The 19,941-nt window shown below is 45.5% G+C and overlaps 1 protein-coding gene across 1 annotated transcript in view; it reads right to left on the minus strand.

Annotated features, from left to right (window-relative positions):
* Nucleotides 1-3,600: 3,600 nt before the first annotated feature.
* Nucleotides 3,601-19,941, minus strand: part of ACO2 (aconitase 2) — a 31,991-nt gene continuing 15,650 nt past the window's right edge. Inside the window, exons 6-18 of the mRNA XM_006123968.3 lie at nt 19,519-19,669; nt 17,831-17,935; nt 16,557-16,648; nt 15,825-15,930; nt 14,579-14,736; nt 12,376-12,449; nt 11,508-11,619; nt 10,755-10,877; nt 10,268-10,423; nt 8,520-8,711; nt 6,961-7,093; nt 4,722-4,843; nt 3,601-4,080 (exon numbers count right to left, since the gene is read on the minus strand). Of these exons, the coding sequence (XP_006124030.1) occupies nt 3,943-4,080; nt 4,722-4,843; nt 6,961-7,093; nt 8,520-8,711; nt 10,268-10,423; nt 10,755-10,877; nt 11,508-11,619; nt 12,376-12,449; nt 14,579-14,736; nt 15,825-15,930; nt 16,557-16,648; nt 17,831-17,935; nt 19,519-19,669 (1,662 nt within the window). The 3' untranslated portion in view covers nt 3,601-3,942. The remainder of the gene's footprint in view (nt 4,081-4,721; nt 4,844-6,960; nt 7,094-8,519; nt 8,712-10,267; nt 10,424-10,754; nt 10,878-11,507; nt 11,620-12,375; nt 12,450-14,578; nt 14,737-15,824; nt 15,931-16,556; nt 16,649-17,830; nt 17,936-19,518; nt 19,670-19,941) is intronic.

A 19,941-nucleotide genomic window follows, 5' to 3' on the forward strand; every position in this document is an offset into this window, starting at 1 on the left:
CCAGCCTGCACTGCTGCCTTGGATACAGGAGTAAGAGAGGGCTCCCCACAAACTGGCCCAAGAATACACAGGTTCCCCCCAGGGCCAGGAGCCAATCAAATAATCATGGAACAGATAAGACTTGTTGCAGTTCCATGATTATTCAAGTAAAAATTGAACATCCCTAGTGGACAGAGAACAGGTGATGCTGGTGGGGGAGTGGCACTACATGAAAGAAAACAGAAAAAAATGACCCAAATATCTTAAATGAACCAAACTTCCACACAATCTCTATAGATAATTCAAAACTAATATAGCAATAGGAATTTATTACTGACAGTGACTGTAAAATGCCAAGGAGGATGAAGCTATAAAAACAAAATGGGGGATTTTAACTATCCCCATATTGGCTGGGTATGTGTCACCTCAAGAAAATGCATCTCTGCATTCCATCCTTAAATGACTGCTTCTTGGAGCAGCTGGTTCTGGAACCCACAAGAGGCAATTCTTGATTTAATCATAAGTGTCACCTAGGATCTGGTCCAAGTGATGAACATAGCTGGACAGCTTGGAAATAGTGACCATAATTATATTTAACAGCATGGGCGGGGGAGAGGAACAGCCCAACACTTCACCATGTAATTTCAGGAAGCAGAGCTACACAAAAATGAGGTTAAACAGGCAATGCCAGAAGTGAAATCCCTGAAAAGCACCATAAAGGCTCAAATTAAATTTATACCCCAAATTAACAGCCAAGTAAAAGAAACAGTAAAATAAAAAGGCATTTAAAAAGTGGAAGTTAAATCTTAATTCAGAAAATAGTATTGTCAAATGGGCTATGTCTACACTGGCATGAATTTCTGAAAATGCTTTTAACAGAAAAGTTTTCTGTTAAAAGCATTTTCGGAAAAGCGCGTCTAGACTGGCAGGATGCTTTTCCGCAAAACCACTTTTTGCAGAAAAGCGTTCGTGGCCAATCTAGAGGTGCTTTTCTGCAAAAAAGCCCCGATCGCCTTTTTCATGATTGGGGCTTTTTTGCGGAAAACAGTACTATGCTGTCTACACTGGCCCTTTTGCGTAAAAGTCTTTCGGAAAAAGACTTTTGCCCGAACAGGAGCAGCATAGTTTTTCTGGAAAAGCACTGATGATTTTACATGATAGTAAGTGCTTTTCTGGAAATTCAAGCGGCCAGTATAGACAGCTGGCAAGCTTTTCCGCAAAAACAGATGATTTTGCGGAAAAACTTGCCAGTCTAGCCACAGCCTTGAAGTATACAAATATTAGGAAATTTGAAGAACGGCTAGCCAAAAACTCAACAGCAAAACTTAAGTAGATCAGAAACAGGAAGCCTGTTGAACAACCAGTGTGACCACTGGATGAGCAAGATATTAAAGGAGCACTCAAGGACAATAAGGTCATTTTTGATAAATGAAATTAATTCTCTGCATTGGTCTTAACAGCTGAAAATGTGAGAGTCCCAAACCTGAGCCATTAAGTGACAAATCTGAGGAACTATCCCAGATGGAGGTGTCATTAGGAGGTGGTTTTGGAACTAAAACTAAACTGTAATAAGGCACTAGGACCAGATGACATTCACCCAAGAGTTCTGAAAGAACTCAGTGTGAAATTGCAGAATTGCTAGTTATGGTTTGTAACCTAACCTTTAAATCATCTTCTGAACCAAATGACTGGAAGATAGGTAATATGAAAGTCACTTTTAAAAGATAGAGGTGATCCTGGCAATTACAGGCTGATCAGTCTAACTTCAGTACCAGGCAAACTAGTTGAAACAATAGTAAAGAATATAATTCAGACACAAATGAAAATAAACGAGGAAGAGTCAACATGGGTTTCTGTAAAGGGAAAAGTCATGCCTTAACCATTTTACTAGAATTCTGAGGGGGTCAACAAGGATGTGGACCGGGGGGGAGGGAAGGGGAGAGAAAAAAAATCAGCGGATATAGTGTATTTAGATTTTCAGAAAGCCTTTGACAAGGTCCCTCACCAAATGCTCTTAAGCCTAGTAAGCTTTCAGAATGAGAGAGGTAACTAGTGGTGTCCCACAGGGGACTAATCCTACTGAACATATTTATAAATGGTCTGGAGAAAGGGTTAAACAGTGAGGTGGCAAAATCTGCAGATATAAAACTGCTCAAGATAGTTAAGTCCAAAGCAGACTGAGAAACTTCAAAAGGATCTCACAAAACTAGGTGATTGGGCAACAAAATGGCAGATGAAATTCAATGTTGATAAATGCAAAGCAGTATTGTTGGAAGAGATTGTTTTCCAATATGTATGTATAAAATGGGGCCTAAATTAGCTGTTCCCACTTGGGAGATCTTGGAGTCATTATGGTTAGTTCTCTGAAATCATACACGCAGTGTGCAGCAGTAATCAAAAAAGCAAACAATTTTGGAAATTATTAGGCTAGGTAGAAAATAAGACTGGCTGCATCTATATAAATCCATTGTACACCCACATCTTGAATACTGTGTGTAGATGTGGTCCCTCAAAGGTATCTTGGCATTGGAAAAGGTTCTGAAAAGGGCAACAAAACTGATTGGGATGTGGAATGACTGCCATATGAGGAGAGATTAACAACACTGGGATTTGTCACTTTGGAAAAAGACAAGGGAAGGATATAAGAGGTCTAAAATCATGACTGGTGTAGAAAAATAAGAGTAGTTTACTCAAACAAGTACCAGGGGTTTAAATAAATAAAAAGAACTTCACATAACGCAATCAATCTGGAACTCCATGCCAGAGGATGTTGAGAAGTTCAAGACTAACAGGCTTCAAAAGAGAGCTAGGTAAGTTCATGGAGGATAGGTCCATCAATGGCATCCCTAGCCTCTGACAGAAATTGGGAATAGGTACAGAGAATGGATCACTTGATTAGTGCCTCTTCTGCTCATTCCTTCTGAAGCACCTGGCATTGGCCACTGTCGGAATACAGGATACTGGACTAGGTGGGCCTTTGATCTGACCCAGTGTGCCCATTCTTTTGTTCCAGGGGATAGAGATTCCCCCCCCCCCCCCCCGCAAGCTACTGCTGGCTGGACAGCCTATGGATGCTGTTAGGGCCAATGCTGCTCAGGCTCTCCCCAGAGCCAGCCACTGGCCAGTGTTACAGTGGTCCTGGAGCTAGCAGCCAGTGAAGCTGGCCACAGGGCAGCACCGTGACTACTATTCAGGTCACATGTTCCCTGCGACTGCCCCCGGTCCACTCTGAGCAGTTCTTAGGACTAGCACTGCTTACATAGTTCCCAGGGCTGCCCAAACTGGCTCAGGGTGGAGGGGGTTGCCTCCAGGAAACTGCTGCTTTGGGTGCTCCCTGGAACCAGACACCTGCCACTGCTTGGGCAATCCAGAGCCAGTAGCCCAGTCTCCTTAGCAGCAACCAGGTTACAGCAGCCAGCCATGGGGCACCGTAGCAGTTGGTCCTAACTTCAGACAGCCATAAGGTTAACTGCCCCAGCTGCTACAGAAATCAGAGGTCACAGCAAGTCACCAAATCAGAGTTCTGCAACCTCTGAAAGAATTGCAGCTTTATCTAGCCCCACCTTCAACCTCTCACATGCAGAAAGCAGCGGGTGGTCAAAAACATCAATACAATTGAGATGTCAGTCACAATCTTTATTTGGGATTTTATAATTTCACATGAACCAAGAGTCCTAATTTCTTCAGCCATCCATGAAATGATTGGGCAGAAAAAGCCAACTGAGCAGTTGTCTTCAAAAATAAATACAAGTGAAATCTGAATGAAAAGAGCTAGGGAATTTGGAAACCAAGCAGCAGCACGTAGAGCTGCACTTCCTGTTCAGTGTCAGTGAACTAGTCAAGTTACCAAAAAAAAAAAAAAGCTATGGTTACATTTGATCAGACATTTATGTCCAACAGCCATGGAATTGCACTTTTATGAAGATGTTAGGGCCAAGTCCACTGTGCGTATATACAGGTGTTTCAGCGGCGCTGCAGCTCTTTCATTCTGTTCAGGGCACTACCAGCCTGGAACCATTCTATCTGTGTCTCATTGAAGGTGTGGTTCAGCACGATTGTTTCCTGACTCCCATTAGGATGCTTGATGATGCATTTGAGGGGCTAGAGAGGAGGGAAGCAAGAGACTTGGAGTTTGTGTGTTCTCTGAGCAACATTACAAGACAGTGTAGGGTGCTCACTGGAAAGTCCTTGGTCCCACCCTGTTGAAAGGGCTAAAGGGAAGTACTTGAAGGAGCACACTGAGCCCCTGCTATACAAGAGCAAGTGCCCCTTCTGTTTAATTTCTAACCCAAGCACTCTTGAACTCAAGTGCCTTACACACATTGCCTCTTCCATCCAGCTGGCAGCCCAATTTCTCCATTTATAATCCCATTACACTTCAGTGGCAGCTACAGCAATCTTAAAGGGAAAAAAACCAACAAGTAATTTACCACCTCATATTCAATGGAAGGTGGCAGCAGGAACTGAGGCCAGCACCATGCAGTGAGCCAGCTCTCTGGACCACTGGTAAGTCAAGAATAACTGGACTAACCTATATGGACCATTCAGGTACATTTGACAATTCCTGTATTGGCAATTCCTGTATTTGTAAGTACTTCATTCAGAACACTAGGCTTGTCTTCCATCACTCCTAGGAACAGCTAGTCATAACCTTCTCCCCCCCTAGAAACAGCTGTTCCCTGGGAGAGAGTCCAGTGGAAGCAACATGCTGGTTTATTGCTACAACTCCACCACTCAGTTACCTTTCCAGGTGCAAAGTCTGCCAGACCCACAATGCTCAGCTTGTCCACAGGATGAATCTTGTTGTAGTCAGCTGGGTCAGCAAAAGTTAGAGGCAGCAGGCCTTGTTTCTTGAGATTGGTTTCTGTAAATACAACAGTACAGTACGGGTTCATCACCCACTACAAAGGGTGTAGGACAGTTTAATGAACCTTCCACATGGCATAAACACCCCCCCACACTTGGTAGGTATTGCAACATAATATACTGACAATGCAATGGCAGCTCCATAGCCAGTGTGTTTTATCCAGCAGTTCTCAGTTCGTTCTTCTGATCAGTCAAAGGACAGGAATAGTCTGCTGACAAGCATGAGGAAAGTAACTTCCTCATTTCCCCAGCTCAATAGCACTGGCAAGTGGACAAGGAGAAGCACTGTTAGGTGGAAGGGAAGTTTGCAGGGAATGTGATGGATAAGCTCAGCATCACAGAAGTATTAGAACATCCACCATACTACCTGGTATTTGAATATCACAATCAGCAGCTGTCATATGTTTCTACAGTGCCTTGAACAATTTGCTGGAGCCAGCCCCAAGGCACTACAGCAGTACAAAAATATTGATGCTAAGTAGAGAGAGACTTTAAGATCTCGTGCATAATGAGATTTTACAGATGTTTTCATTACAACAAAGTTGCTTGACCATGGAATACAGTGTTTAGATTTGGAGGCCTTTATATCTATTACAGCTGATGAAACAGGACAGTCTTGCTAGAGCAGTGGTCCCCAACCATTTGAGGCTGCCGGGCGCCCGGGGCTGGCACCCCTCCAAGCGCCGCACGCCTGGGTGGCTAATTCACGGTGCTCCCGGGGCCAGCGCCATGCATGTGCCACGTGCCCGGGGCCAGGCCAGCCCCAAGCACTTGGCGGGCGCACACAAATGCCCCTGCGAGCGCCATGGCACCTGCGGGCACCATGTTGGGGACCACCATGCTAGAGTTTTGCCCCAAACTATGCTTTAGTTTTAAGGGGCAGGGTGGTAACATTTTATCTGGGCTTTAAGAGTGAAGTCACAGGTATGAGATCCAGCACATATTTAAACTTTAAAACATGGCTGAAGTGACACAAAATTAGGGAGGAAAGCAGATACACCCCACTCTGTTCCATTGCTGATCTTACTGAAGAAGCTTAGATTGTTTAAGAGACATTTTTAAAACAGATGGAAAAACCAAGAGACAGGTGGCATTTCAATGGCCGACAACTTTCTGAATGGTTGCATTTTATTTACCACCTTTGGCTTAGTAACCCCCTTTCCTCAAACAGCCAGTTACAAAAGAGCTCAGAAGTCACTACCCGGTATCCCATCCTCACCCCCGCCACACTTTTGTAACTGAGTCTGCAGATCAGTGAAACATGTGGCATGTGTTTCTTATATACCACCTCTAAGAAGAGTGCCTCTAGTGACTTTTCAAGCAAGAAACACTGATGGGAATGCAATAACTTAGAGAAACCATAAATCTGGAAACCCTGCAAGGGAGCAATAGTAAATGAGATGCCTGGCAAGCCACACACAGAATCCCAATAGGCCACAGGTTGCCCCACACTGGTCTACATCTTTCGATTGCAAACTCACTGCAGGAGAAATGCACCCTCAGTTCCTACCACAATAGCATCCCAACCCTTGATTAGGCCTTTAGACATTACAGGCAGTCCCCGGGTTACATGGATCCGACTTACATCAGATCCCTACTTACAAACGGGGTGAGGCAACCCCGCACTAGCTGCTTCCCCCCAGCAGACCAGGGAGACGCGAAGCTAGCCCCCCCAGCAGACCAGGGAGACGCGGAGCGGCTTCTCTCAGCAGACACCTCAGCTTGAGAATAAAGGACTGAGGGAAGTGAGGTGTGGGAGAATAAAACTGAGCTCTGGAGAAATGTTTGGCTAGAGTTTCCCCTACAATATATACCAGTTCCGACTTACATACAAATTCAACTTAAGAACAAACCTACAGTCCCTATCTTGTACGTAACCCGGGGACTGCCTGTACTGGAATAAAATACTGCTACTGCTAATAGAAAAAGCAACACTAGTCAAATGTTAAGCATCAGGTGTTAGCTGCTGGCAGGACACCTGACTATATGGATAATGGATTTGCTCCAGGAGATCCTGTTCTCTTTCCTGCCCCCAAGTGCTGAACGGGTCTGCCAAGCCATAAGGAAAAGTCCTTATATGGCACACAGTAGCCAGGTGCCGATGGTAGTACTCACCATGAATCCTGGCAAAGCTCTTTGTGATGATGGCTCTGCCTCCCAGGTGACGTGGTTCCAATGCTGCATGCTCTCGACTCGATCCCTCGCCATAGTTTTCATCCCCAATAACCACCCACTTGATGCCATTTTTCTGTGACCAAAACCAATACAAAATTATTTATATTACACACAAAAATTATGCTGATAGCATTAAAGTTGCAAAACCAAGCACTCAGAAGTATGCACAGGTAACCCTTCTTTTGGCATAACCACACTCTTGTTCTGATCTTTAGAGCGCCACGGATTAAAAATGTGCTAAGGAGTGTTTCCCAGAGCTCCCCTGGCCCCCACATCTGTCTCCCTTTCTATTACAGAGCTATATAAAGAGCTAGGTGTCGTCATCCATGGCTATGGAGGACAGAACTGGGCTTCCTTTGGAACCCTTATACATTGTTCAGCATCCCAGGTGGAGTTTCAACCACAACTCTTCCTGACTAATCCCCCAGTGTCATTGTCCTGTGGAAGCCCTCCTGCTAACAGAGGTCAGAAAAGGAAGATATGGCATGTTCTGGGAACTGCTACCAAGAGCCATAACTCTTCCAGCAGATGTGAAGTTAGTCTGAGCAGGGCTAGAAAAAAATGCCTCTACCACCCTAGCAGTTTCCATCACTCTCAGGTTCAGCACGAAGTTTCCATAAAATGAGGGAGAGGACACAGTGTAAGATATTTTTAAAAAGTGTCAGACTGATCAGACAGATGGAACAAATTCCAAGGAAGAGAGATTCCACCACAGCTTGAAGACACAACTGCACTATAAGGGCAGTAGGGACTTGAGCAGCATTTCCTGCCAGCGTCTCCCATCAATTTGAGAGCTCTGGGTCACAAACCTTTGAGTCAATAGCTGTCCTGTCCTCCAGGGAGAGAGGGGAAAATGGTGTTATGCCACACACTAGCTAGAATGATCCCTGAAGATAGCCCAAACATTAAGAGGTGAGGTAGGGTATTATTGCTTCATGCTAGTCTGCAGTAGAGAAGATCCCTATTTCTTGCTTTTCAACTCAAGCAGCTAGTCAGTGTGGGATCTGGAGATGTTCCAGCTAGGAGCAGAAATTGACGAGAGTCTGGTATTCCTAAAGCAGTTTTATACATTTAGGAGTCCCTGTGTCTATGAATGCTGAAGTAATCAAGCGACAGAGAACATCTTTCGCTCACTACATCAAGAACACTTTTTCAACCTGCACACTTTAGACAAAAGCTTCTCCTTAGGTTTCTTCTGGGGCAAGAGTTGGTGCTTTCAGCTGCTCTTTCTAGCTGCCCGTTTCTATCCTGACTTCTGCCTTCACATGTATGCACTACTCAGCCAAGCTCCTCTACCCACTCAGTCCAAAAACTCTTAGGTGGCTTTACTACCTCCTTTTGGTCTTAGGTGAGAGGCTTGTGAGCCATTTAACCTGACAGCTATGTTAATGGAAGGGTGCATTCACACCCAATCTAAGCAGTCACCAATACCTTTCATCAGAATACATCCAGATCACCTTTCTGAATGCCAGAGGGTAAAGTAAAGTAGGAAGTCTCACCTTGTAATAGCGGGCTGTGTCTGGAATTGGCCCAAACTCCTGGGTTAACGCATTCCGCACCGAGTTGGCCTTGCCATTCTCAGTATTGATGGCTCCAATGAGCAGGTTGTTGGAGATATTGTCCAGATGCCCACGGAATTTTAGCCAGGGTCCAGCTGCAGAGATGTGGTCGGTAGTACATTTCCCTTTTACCTGGAGTGTAGCAAGAGATACAAGAGGAGAGAAGGCTTTTCCTCACTCAGGGAAAGATCTGGTAAGAACTGACTGCATTTCTGGAGCACTTTTCATTCTGAAGCATCCTAAAGCTCTTTAGAAGTCATGTACATAGAGATATCACACCTCATGGAATCACAGGCATCTCTGGGACAAAATGCAGCAATCATTTTGCATCTGCAATGGAGGGGAAGGGAAGAACAGCTCTACTTGAAACTTCTGAGAGAATTTTAGAAAGGCAGAATTCCAAACCGAAACTGAGCCATGACACCTGACCCCGCTGTTTTTACCGACTTCATAGCTATGAGTTCATCTGTATTACATTTCATCCAAGAGGCAGAACAGTGTCCCTTAACTTCATGCTGGGGCACTGGGTCATCAAGGAATTAATATGTGGGCACTCTTCCTTGTAAGTCACAACCCCAATTTCTACAGCATCTGGTTTTTCTAGGAAGGTCTCCAACCCAAGAACTTTGAAATGGTCCACCCCTTCTTGGCTTTAAGTATAGTGCTCATAGCTTTGAGACAATGTAGTTTAGCTGCGAGTTTCAGACTGCCAGAGTTTTAGTCAAAGGAACCCTTCACAATTCAGATTTTCAGGGCCAATGTCAAAAAGCTCTAGGATGAAACAAGAACTGTACAACCTGATGATAGCACTTTACATCACAACCCTGGACACCAACGAACCCAGCATAAATTTCCTGCATCAAGGGAAATTGAGAACATGCTGGAGGAGGAGTGCACAGTTACTAAAAGGAGTATTTCAGAACTCCCCTTGCTAATTGAGGGTGTTCATGCTGACTTCATTTCTCTCATCCTTCACAGCAATTGTGAAAAGCTCCATCTGTCACATCCTATTAAGATACAGGAGCAATGTTTAGCTATTGCAAAGGGACTTCCATCCATTACTCATGACATGCAGGACAAGAGATGCAGAAATACAAATGAAGTGTTTATGGCAGGGAGGGGAGGAAATTCCTTGGGCCTTCAACTGAAACAAAGACTTCCAGAGAGGAACAGCAGCAAATGTGCTACATAATGGCCCTGTTTAGCTTACCGCTGCAGGGTATTACTGATTAAATGCATGAGACTCGTGAGATAATCAGACACTTCCCTGAATATTAACAGAGTGGCACTAGTTAGGATAGGCCAATACATTACAAGGCCTGTCAAGCCTTATGATTCAGAATATAAACTGATCACCTGGCAGTCAAGACAACATCTTCACCCCATGATTATGCAGCTCAATGTATTATGGGAGGGTATTACTTCCTCTAAAGTTTTTCAGAGCTATGACAGTATGGTTTGGGTGGGGAGGAACAGACAAAGAAAACAAGTCACTCACCCACTCTTTTCATGATGGAGTACGCACATGCTTTATACACTTGTGCTAACTGCTAATCCTAGTGAATCATTAGGACAGTTTCTCTAGCAAGTCAGATCACCCAATTCCTAGGATTGCTTTAGGGACTTGTTCTGGAACCACTTGGAGTCCCTTTCAAACCTGAGCCCCAATCCACTCTCCAATTACTGACCTTGATGAGGATCAGCATGTCTTCCAGGTCCTTACCATCCCACTTATCGAAGGGCTCAAGAAACTGCAGCCGCTGGCTGGTGGGGCTTACATCCACATGCTGCCCACTAATATCTTTGGGGGGATACTGATAGGTGTCCTGGCCTGGGTCAAACTCCTGTAAGGGAAGCATGAGAGAGTTCACTACTATGCTCTTCAACCACACTCAGCAGCACTTGAAAGGAAAACAAGCCACTCCTTCATATTCACATAAGGCCAGAAGTTATGTTGCAACAATGGGAATAGAGTGGTGGTTTGTATACGAGAGATCTTCCTTAGGCAAAACCCAGTACTTTTCCTGTGTCACCCTCTACTCCCATAGCAGGGTAGTTGTCCCCTCAGGAGCCCCCAAACCATATCTAGCTAGCAGTAATATGCATTTCCACTGACATTACATCTCTCCCTTCATCCCCATTTGGTAGAAACTCAGTCCACAAGAGAAATGTTACCAGTGTGGGCAGCTCATCTGCATCAGGTGCTTCTAGTTTAAACTTCTTGCCATCAGCTGCTGTCAGGGAGTCTGTTTCTGGATTAAATTTCAGGGTACCAGCAATAGCCAGGGCTGTGACAATCTGAGAAAGTATACATGTTAAAAGCTTGTTTTGCTCACTTCATCTCTTATTTTAACCCCCAGCTCTGCCAGACATTCAAGACTCAGACCCAGAAGTCTTGATGCTTCCAAGACTAGTAATGGGGTTGTGCCTGCATGCAGATAGGAACTCAGATTTGTCTTGTTTTATTGGGCAGAGTCAAATTAACATCAGGCCAAGACAAATTAACACCAATCTCTTCACTAGCACCCCAATATTAAAGGGCTGTATTAACAAGTTTAACTTATCTAGTTAGAAGGCAGAATAGGAAGTTACCACCCCTGAATTACAGCAGTATTTAGCATCTGTTTGGGGATTTTAAATGGTACAATAATTCATTCTTTGGGCTGCCAGACTTTTGATTTTTCAGTAAGCATCTTATATTGAGAGAATCAAAGCTAACTTTACAATGGGCGTTGGGGGCCTTTTCTCATATCCCATTGGATTTGGAACATGGTCACATCCAATCCATATCAGAGCTGCCCATTTCTCCTCAATCCCATTTCACCCAGAAAAAGAAGGACCTTCTCCAAAGACAATGTAGCCCCAGGCACTGAACTCCTATAGTAATTCCACTGAGCCAGCTCCCTTCTGCCATCCTGCGTACTGTACCTCAGGAGAGGTCACAAATGCATGTGTCTCCGGGTTAGCATCATTGCGGCCAGTGAAGTTTCTGTTATAGGATGTAACAATTGTATTCTTCTCTCCTTTCTTGATGTCTTTCCTGCAAAGAAATGCAGAGGAACAAATATGCTTTGCTAACTCTACCAGATGGCATGTTGCTTCTAGAATCAGCAAGATGTTAAAGATCCCCTTGGGTCTGGCTTTTGTGCCATCTTCCAGGTGGAAAATATCCCACAGTGCACTTCAAGAAGGAGCTCAGAGCACTGATATAACATCCCTCTCAGGAACATAGGTTCTAGTATGCAACACTGAATGAGCCACTGCTGAACACTTGAGCATCTTTATATTTTATGGGAGATTGAGCTCTCCAGATCTGTGCTACTCAAATGATAGTCCAGCAGCACACAGTATTCAGAATGGGGAGCAATGCTCCTCAAAGCTTTCAGAATGAAGATGTGAACACAAGACTCTCCAAACCCCTGTGCCACTGGCTCTCTCCTCCTATACAATAGACAGGGTAGAGCAACTGACTCTCAGGGGGAAAAAAAAAAAAAAAAAAATCAGTAGGGGGCCGCAAAAACCCTCACGGATGTGGCTCCTTACTAAGAAGGAGAAAGACATTCTCCACATTCACCTCACACACCAGAGCCCAGAGGGCCCAACCTAGTAAATTTTGCATGCTCCAGCCTTGCTGTGGGACAGCAAGGGGGAACCTGCGCTGAAGCTCCAGCCTCAAGGCGAGGGGGGGGGGGGGGGAAGAACGACTATGGAAAGGGCTTCAGGATACCAATCTGTATGAAAAGTGATATAGGAAATAAAGATGTAGAGGGGTTTGCTTGTGTGTATTCCCCCTTACCTGTCCCACTGCCCAATGCATGGCCCACAGGCATTGGCAAGAACCACTCCTCCAACTTCCCGTAGTGTTTTAGCCTGAGCGAGGGAAGGAAGAACAGTTATTCAGCAGAAAAAGCAACCTGGGAGCCTGCATTCCAGCCTTTCAGAGTGCAGTGGCCATGTTTCTGGCAAGAGACCAGCCTCAAGCAGTTTATTTTATGCTTAGTTTGAAATAAGAGTCTAATTCAAGAAAGGCTGTAAATTAGTACTGGAGAGGAAAGGTAGGCACTTGTACTGCTACTCCCCATCTTGTATCCACTTTGAAGTTTTGCCTCTAAGTACTAAGTTTATTTGACCAGAAGCCTTCAAACTACCCCTTAACCATTGGCATACTCCCTAGTTTCAAGATACCTGGAACAGAGCAATTTATGAACAGAGAGGTGAGAAAAAAGGAACCAGTTAAAAAAACGGGGGTTGTGAGTAGGGATATAAGTGACTAGTTGAGTACCAGACAGCATATTCTTATCAGGTAGTTGAGTGGTGACTCAGCTAGTCGCTCGCTCCCTCCCCCCTTGCTGCCTCTATCAGAGAGGCGCAGCAAGGGGGTTGGGGAGCAGAAGCCAGTGCTCGGGGGAGCCAGCTTAAAAGCCAGTTCCTCCCAGCACCATCTCCTTGGTGGGGAGAGGAGGGGCAAGGAAGCCGAGGCCTAGCGGAGGACCAGTCACAAGTCAGGAATCAGCTGATTCCCGACTCGCACCTGTCCCATTACCCCCCCCCCCCCCCCGCCCGCCCCTCTGACTGCTCTGAATGCATTTAAAAGGTAGAGCCGCAGTGGTCCCGGGAGCTAACCCCACTGCAGCTCTGCAGTTTCCCCCCTTATGGACTAGTTGAGTAATTGATGGAAATTCCATCGACTACTCGATTAGCTGATTAAACACAATTTAACATCCCTGGTTGTTAAGAAGAGATTGGGATGCCCCTCAAGAGGTTGCAGTGGACAGTTTGGAGACACAGTATCATATATATGAAGTGGGGTGTATACAGAGGTGTATGCTAGGGAAGTTAAATATCGGTCAACTAAATAATCAATTAACCACAAATTCTTATCGGTTACTCGACTATTCTATAGTCCCCTGGGGTGGGGCTGGCAGCCAGTGTGCTCTGGCACCATTGCCAAGGAGCCCCTGCTACTCCACACTGCTGCTTTTGTATCAGAGGCAGCAGCGTAGGGTGCCAGGCAGGAGCTGGTCTGTGAGGGGAGCCAGTTTAAAAGCCAGCTCCCCTTGTGGACCAGCTGCCTTTACCCATGCTGCTGCCACCAATACACAGACAGCAGCGCAGGATGGCAGGAGCCCCTATCCAAGGGTGGGGGGTCTGAGCTCCCAGACCCAGCACGAGACAAAACTGAGCCAGGCTGCTTGCCCGCCTGGCTCCTAATACATTTTAAATGCAGAGCTGCAGCAGGGGTAAGTCCTGGCTTGCACCGGGTCCGGGATTGAACTGAGCTGTTGGCCATCCCGCTACAAAATGTACTAGCGGGGAAAGGGGCAAATGGGTGTAGTCTATACTACTAATGAATAAGCTTTTGCTTATCGGTTAATTGACTACACTATCACATCCCTAGTGTACACTTGAAAAATTAAGGCTGATGTTCACTAGGACTGCCAGTTTGGATGAGACAGTCAGCCTTGAATTTTATTAGAGCAGTTTAACTGATCAGGACATGGGTTGCCACCCCCTCCGCCATGCCTAATTAGTCCTACCTCTCCCCCTCCTTCCCCCCCCCCCCCCATCATAACTTTAAGGGACAGTTTTCAGTCAGCCTTAATCTTGAGGAGCTTTTACACTGGGGTTCTGGTAGTAGGAAGTAGCTGTGTATGCATGCAGTGTTGTTCTCCCCCCCCTCTGGCAGTTCCAATTTCGTTCAGCTCCATCCCTGCTGTTTTGGGCACAGAAGCACCATGCTGAGAAAGTGGGGTAGTGGCAGCTGACCCAAGCCCTGAAGCCAGCTCCTAAAAAGTTGGGAGCAGGACAGTCAGCCAGCCCACCAGTGAGGTGATGGCCGCAAAACAGCATCCACGGATCAACAAGAAAAGATTTGAAACTCTTCAGCACCTCTCTCCAGCCCTTCAAATTCTGTGGGAAAAGTCACTCCTGGAAAATAGTTCAGAAAACTCAAGACTCTGATGCCTGAGCACTGAAAGGATGTGGGTGTGCTTACTCACATAGCCATCTCTTTCGATGGTGGCTCGGATCTGCTCTGAGCCAGGCGTGACAGTGAACTGAGACTTGCATTTCAGCCCATGGGCTAGTGCCTGCTTTGCTACTGCAGCAGCGCGCCCCATATCCTCATAGCTTGAATTGGTGCAGCTGCCAATCAGACCTGTGTGGTTTGGATTGACAAACAGGAAGGAAACATTTTACTACTAATTATAGTTCCTTTTCTCCAGACATTCCCTGTGTGTTCTGCACTGATGGGTCACTAATCTAAAGCCCAGATGAGGTAAAAAACCTAAACAAGAGTTACGAAGTTACCTACCCCAAGCCCCCCAGCCAATGTCTGTAGTTTTAAATCCACCACTTTAAAATTCATAGAATTTAAAGCTACCAAGAACTTCCTCTCCTGTTTGAGACAAACAACAGCGTTTTACTCAGTTATCCCATTACTGAGCCCTATACCTTGCATCTGGTTAAAGCATAACTTTTAGAAAGGCATCAATCTCAAATACATCAAGAGATGGAGAATCCATCACTTCCCTTGGGAGTGTGTTCTAAAGGTTAACCACACTCACTGAAATTTCTTTTCAGTGGCTTTAACTCTTAGTCATAGGTTTTGTTATGCCTTTCCCCACTAGATTCAAGAGCCCTTTGGTATCCAGTATTTTTCTCTGTTTGAAGGAAGTTATACACTAAGTCACCTGTCAATCTTTTTAATAAATTGAGATCTTGAGTCTCACTACAAGACATTCTCACTAGATCTGAGTCTCTTGAATTGTGTTAGGCTCTCTCCTGTTGCTGTGAGAGAAACATGAACATGGGAAACAGATTGGACACCAGAGTGCTGTCAAATGCAGAAAGTAAACAAATTTTCCAAATCTCAGTTAGTGATCTGAAGAATCATCTGTAACACTAGCCAGTAACCAGTCTGGAGGACTGAAGTGTAATCTTTTTAAAGGTCCAGGGTCTGAATGACAGAAAACAGCCAGCATATTACTATATTGAAAATGAGAGAAAGAACTCAACTCTGTTATGGGCCAGCAGATTTAGAATGATCTTGGTGAACTGGGCCAATGACCAAATTTTGGGGCTCAGAGGAGACCAGACTGTGAAAAAGCAAGTTTATACCAAAAGAGAGGAGGTGACAGAGTGTCAGGTAGGCCTACACTGAATGGCGATAGCAAGCTACTTCCTCTTGAGGCAAGAAGAGTCAGCTATCAGGGAAAAATGCAGGCCAGGAAACAGACTACTCACCAACTCTAATATCCACTGGCCAGCCCTCCTTTTCTGCCACAGTGCCAATATCTGCCACCGGGTGTGCCAGGTCTGGCGTGAAAGGCCCATTGATATGTGGTTTCAGCTTTAAGAAACAATGACAAGTCCAGAAAAATATGTAGCATGTCCCCCATTCAATAAAATAAAATGCCAGTTTACCTAATCAAAATAATTATAAAAATAATTAGTGTCCTCTTGACCTGGAGAGTTTTTAAAACGGAGCTCTCAATTATAGGCACCTCAGGAATAGGAAGAAGTCAACATATTAGAGAGCTCTTTCCTAAATTCAGGTGAAGGAAACACCTGAGGGCACAAGGAACTGAATTTACTAGGCAAACAGCTCTGGAGATTTAGTCAGGAGACAGGCTTTGGAATTTATTTTTGTTTTGTTTAAGAAAGAGAATTTTATAGCATCACCAAGACAGACCTTGCTTGAATTGAATCGAATCACACGAGCATCTTGCTGTAAAACCTCATCCTTGCTTCAGCTGCCTTCCCAACTATCACCTTGTTCGCTGTGTCATATTTAAGTTTAGAGATATGGTTTTGGGGAAGGCATTGTATGGTTTTATGACAGCTGTGAAGTGCCTAGGATTCCTTAGGGTGCTAAATACCCCATGTTAGATTCTTGCCCTTTATTCATCCAGGAAAAAAAAAAAAAAAATCGCATCTAAATGTTCAAGAAGAATGAGGCAGTGAAACAAGTCTCACCTCACTGAGGTTAATTTCAACCAGCTGGTCATATTTACAGCCAGTGTCTGGTACCAAGTGTTCCTGGAATTCATCTGCCAAAGCAGCAATTTCTGAAATACGAAAGGAAAGCTGGAAAATGTAGAGGTCAGGAGAGACTGTACACCATTTGTTCTAAGGTGCACTGTCCGTGAGCTATTCACACCATTAAATGCTAATTAAATTATGTACTAGCTAACATCTCTAACAGCATCAAATGTTATTGGTTACACAACTATTTGATAATCCTCATGGGTGGGGCTGGCAGCCACTGCACTCCCAGCCCCACTCCTAGGGAGCTCTCTGCCACTCTGTGCTGCTGCCCTCCATGGACAGGGGTTGCTGCCACAGAGCCTCTGTCTGTGGAGAGCCTGGGCTCACCGCAGAGAGGGGCTGCTTTGCAGCAGCCTCCCCTGTTCCCCCTCTGCTGCCTTTGCTAGATAGCAGGATGGGGCGAGGCAGGCAGTACTGCAGAGCAGGTGCTAGGGGAGGGATCCAGCTCCTGTCTGCCCCTCTCACTTCTGCTTCTGTAAGAGGCAGCAATGAGGGGTGCAGGCAGGTCCACAGAGCCGGCATGTGGAAAGCCACTTAAGCCAGCTCCTCACAAGATTGGCTCCTGCCTGCCTCCTTCACCCTCCATGCTGCTGCCTCTATCAGAGTCAGGAGCATGGAATCGGGGGGGGGGGGGGGGGGGGGGGGGGGGGGGGGGGGGAACCACCAACTCCTGCCTCCCCGACCCTTGCTGCTACTGATAGAAGCAACAAGGGAGGGAAGAATTTGTGTAGTTGACAACTCATAAGTCCAGGCTTATCAGTTAATCATGTAGTTGTCTTCTCTGACATCCCTACTGCTGATCTTCCCACCTGCACCATGTAACCCAAGTGACCACCACTCCGTGAACATATTTTATCTGGCCTTTTGTACTGTGCATACCCTTGAACTCTTCCCTTATAACTGGTACAGTAAGCAGGTGTAACAGGTTCCTAATGTGTTTGATAGGAAGAGTCAATGAGGTAATCCAATGCCTCCCTCAAAGGAGTTTTAGAACATCCTTTCATCTGACCAAGAACCCTCTGTAGAGCCCATGAAAGCCTCTCCTGAATCCAGCCTTTCCATGGATGCTGATGACAAGCACAAGGTATCCCCACTTTCCCCAAGGTGCTATCTTCTGTAGGCACCACCTCTATGCTAGAAGGCAGAGCACCAAAGCTAGAGGAGATGGGCACCCTGCCACCAGCCTCCCCCAAAGCTCTTACCAGCTCGTCCAGTTTTGCTCAAGTATTTCTTCATCCGGTGGTTGTATGGGAAAAGGGAAGTGGTGGCACCAATCTCTGCCCCCATATTACAGATAGTTGCCATTCCTAGAGGAGGGCCAGAGGAAAGACTCATACTAAGCAAAGGATCCAAACGCATTCAGCTCTTCAAACAAAAGCAAATTATGGTGTAGACAGCAAGGCCAGGACAAAATGGGCAAGGTGGGCATAGGAACCTAAGAGTCCAAATAAGCTTGGTCTAAGGTCCAACTGATCCAATATTCCATTTTATTAATGCCAGATACTTTTCACCTTTCGAATGCACATAAAAGTGTATAGAGCTGTGTGTGTGGAGATCAAGGAAATGCAGCTCATAGGAAACAAATTAACATGGTTGTAACTGTTGAAGCTCCCAAGCATATTTTGCAGCAGTCTCTTTACCACCTGCACAATACTAGGGGCAGTGTTCAAACTCCTCCCCAGCTAGAGAAATACTGTATAGCTAGAAGAATCAGTTGTATTGTCATTTTTCAGTTAAGACCAATGGCTGATTTAAGTTAAGGGTGGAAAATCCTTTTTAATTAACTGGCTAACATTAACTTGAACTGGTTAACCCTGTGTTTTTCAAACTGTGGGTCCTGACCCCCCGAGGGAGTCACCGCAACCCCCTCTAAGTTGCTTGCATCACAAAGTTTGAGAACCCCTGGGTTAACCTACAGGGCTGCTCCACCCACCCATGGCAGGTCCCATGGGGCGCTCCCAGGGGACTGCTCCAACCCCCACTGATAAGTCTCACCCTTAATGGGTGAGACTTACCAGTTAACATCTCTAATTTTAGTGAAGTAAAAATGATTCTCTCCCTGACTGAGCATGAAAGTATGTTCTCATGCCACTGGGATCTGCCATGAATTTCAAAACACCTTGGTGAAGCTTTAGGAGCATTTTAAATCTAGCTAGAATTTCATTATGTAAATCCTATTTTTCACATTCCAACAGGCAGGCCCAAAGTCTGTCTAGGGCTCTAGAAACACAGACCACAGATGAAAGTGGATTGGTCAATCTCCCATTCCAATTACTTTCATCTGCTCTCATGAGAGGCCTTTCTTCAGCAGTGTGCACACACTCACTGCCTACCACCAGCTTCCATTCCCTCCTTCTAATTACATGATCAGGCCAGTGTATCTAAACATAAATGCAGGAAGGTCAACCACTTGTATCCTATCAGAACCATGAAAAAAAATCCCCAGTTTTTCCTCCCTCCTAACATAGGTGAGGTCCTGCATCCTGCTAATGCCAACTCTTCTGATTGGCCATTTAACAAGACTCCACTTTTGCAGCCAGCCATTGTGTGCTCCTGAATTGCAGGAGGAATCACAGGTGAGTAATCACTCCTACCCTGAAAGGAGATCTGTGCTTTGATCATTCCCTTGCTGTCAGCCTGCATAGCAAGAGATCAGAACTAGAATCAGTCTTCTGGACAGCAAGGAAGCACATTAACTACCAGGCCAGGTAAAGCAGTTGGGTTCTTTTAAAGAACCCCCATCACATTCTCTTCCCACCCTCAGCCCACCAGCAGTCAATCCAACTGATCACCAAAACACCAAACAGCATCCATCTGCTCACTACTGTCTCGAGTCTGCAGCTTTCAGTAATCATCTATGTCCCCAATAAATCAGACAGTGTTGCCTCACCAGTGCAGGAGATTGAGTCCACACCAGGCCCATGATATTCTATGATGGCACCTGTGCCACCTTTCACTGTGAGGATGCCAGCCACTTTCAAGATCACATCTTTAGGAGAGCTCCAGCCTGACAGCTTGCCAGTCAGTTTGATGCCAATAACCTATAAAGCACCAACAAGAGAGAAAAGCTTGCTGAAACACAGATTTTATCTTCTGCTGGCTAAGTCAATGAGCATCTGCCTGGATCCTAGTCCCCCACACGTCCGAGTAGCATCAGTGCCCAGAAATCAGGATGTGGGGCAAGGAAGAAAATCCTCAAGTAGCAAATCCACATTCCAAGCAGCCTAGATTGCCAAGAGGCCTGAATCCTTTTGCATGGCTAGTTAAAGGGAAATTACAGAGGACGCATCATTTGAGGCACACACATACCACA

Source organism: Pelodiscus sinensis, chromosome 1 (assembly GCF_049634645.1).
Source record: "Pelodiscus sinensis isolate JC-2024 chromosome 1, ASM4963464v1, whole genome shotgun sequence".
Classification (NCBI taxonomy): domain Eukaryota; kingdom Metazoa; phylum Chordata; order Testudines; family Trionychidae; genus Pelodiscus; species Pelodiscus sinensis.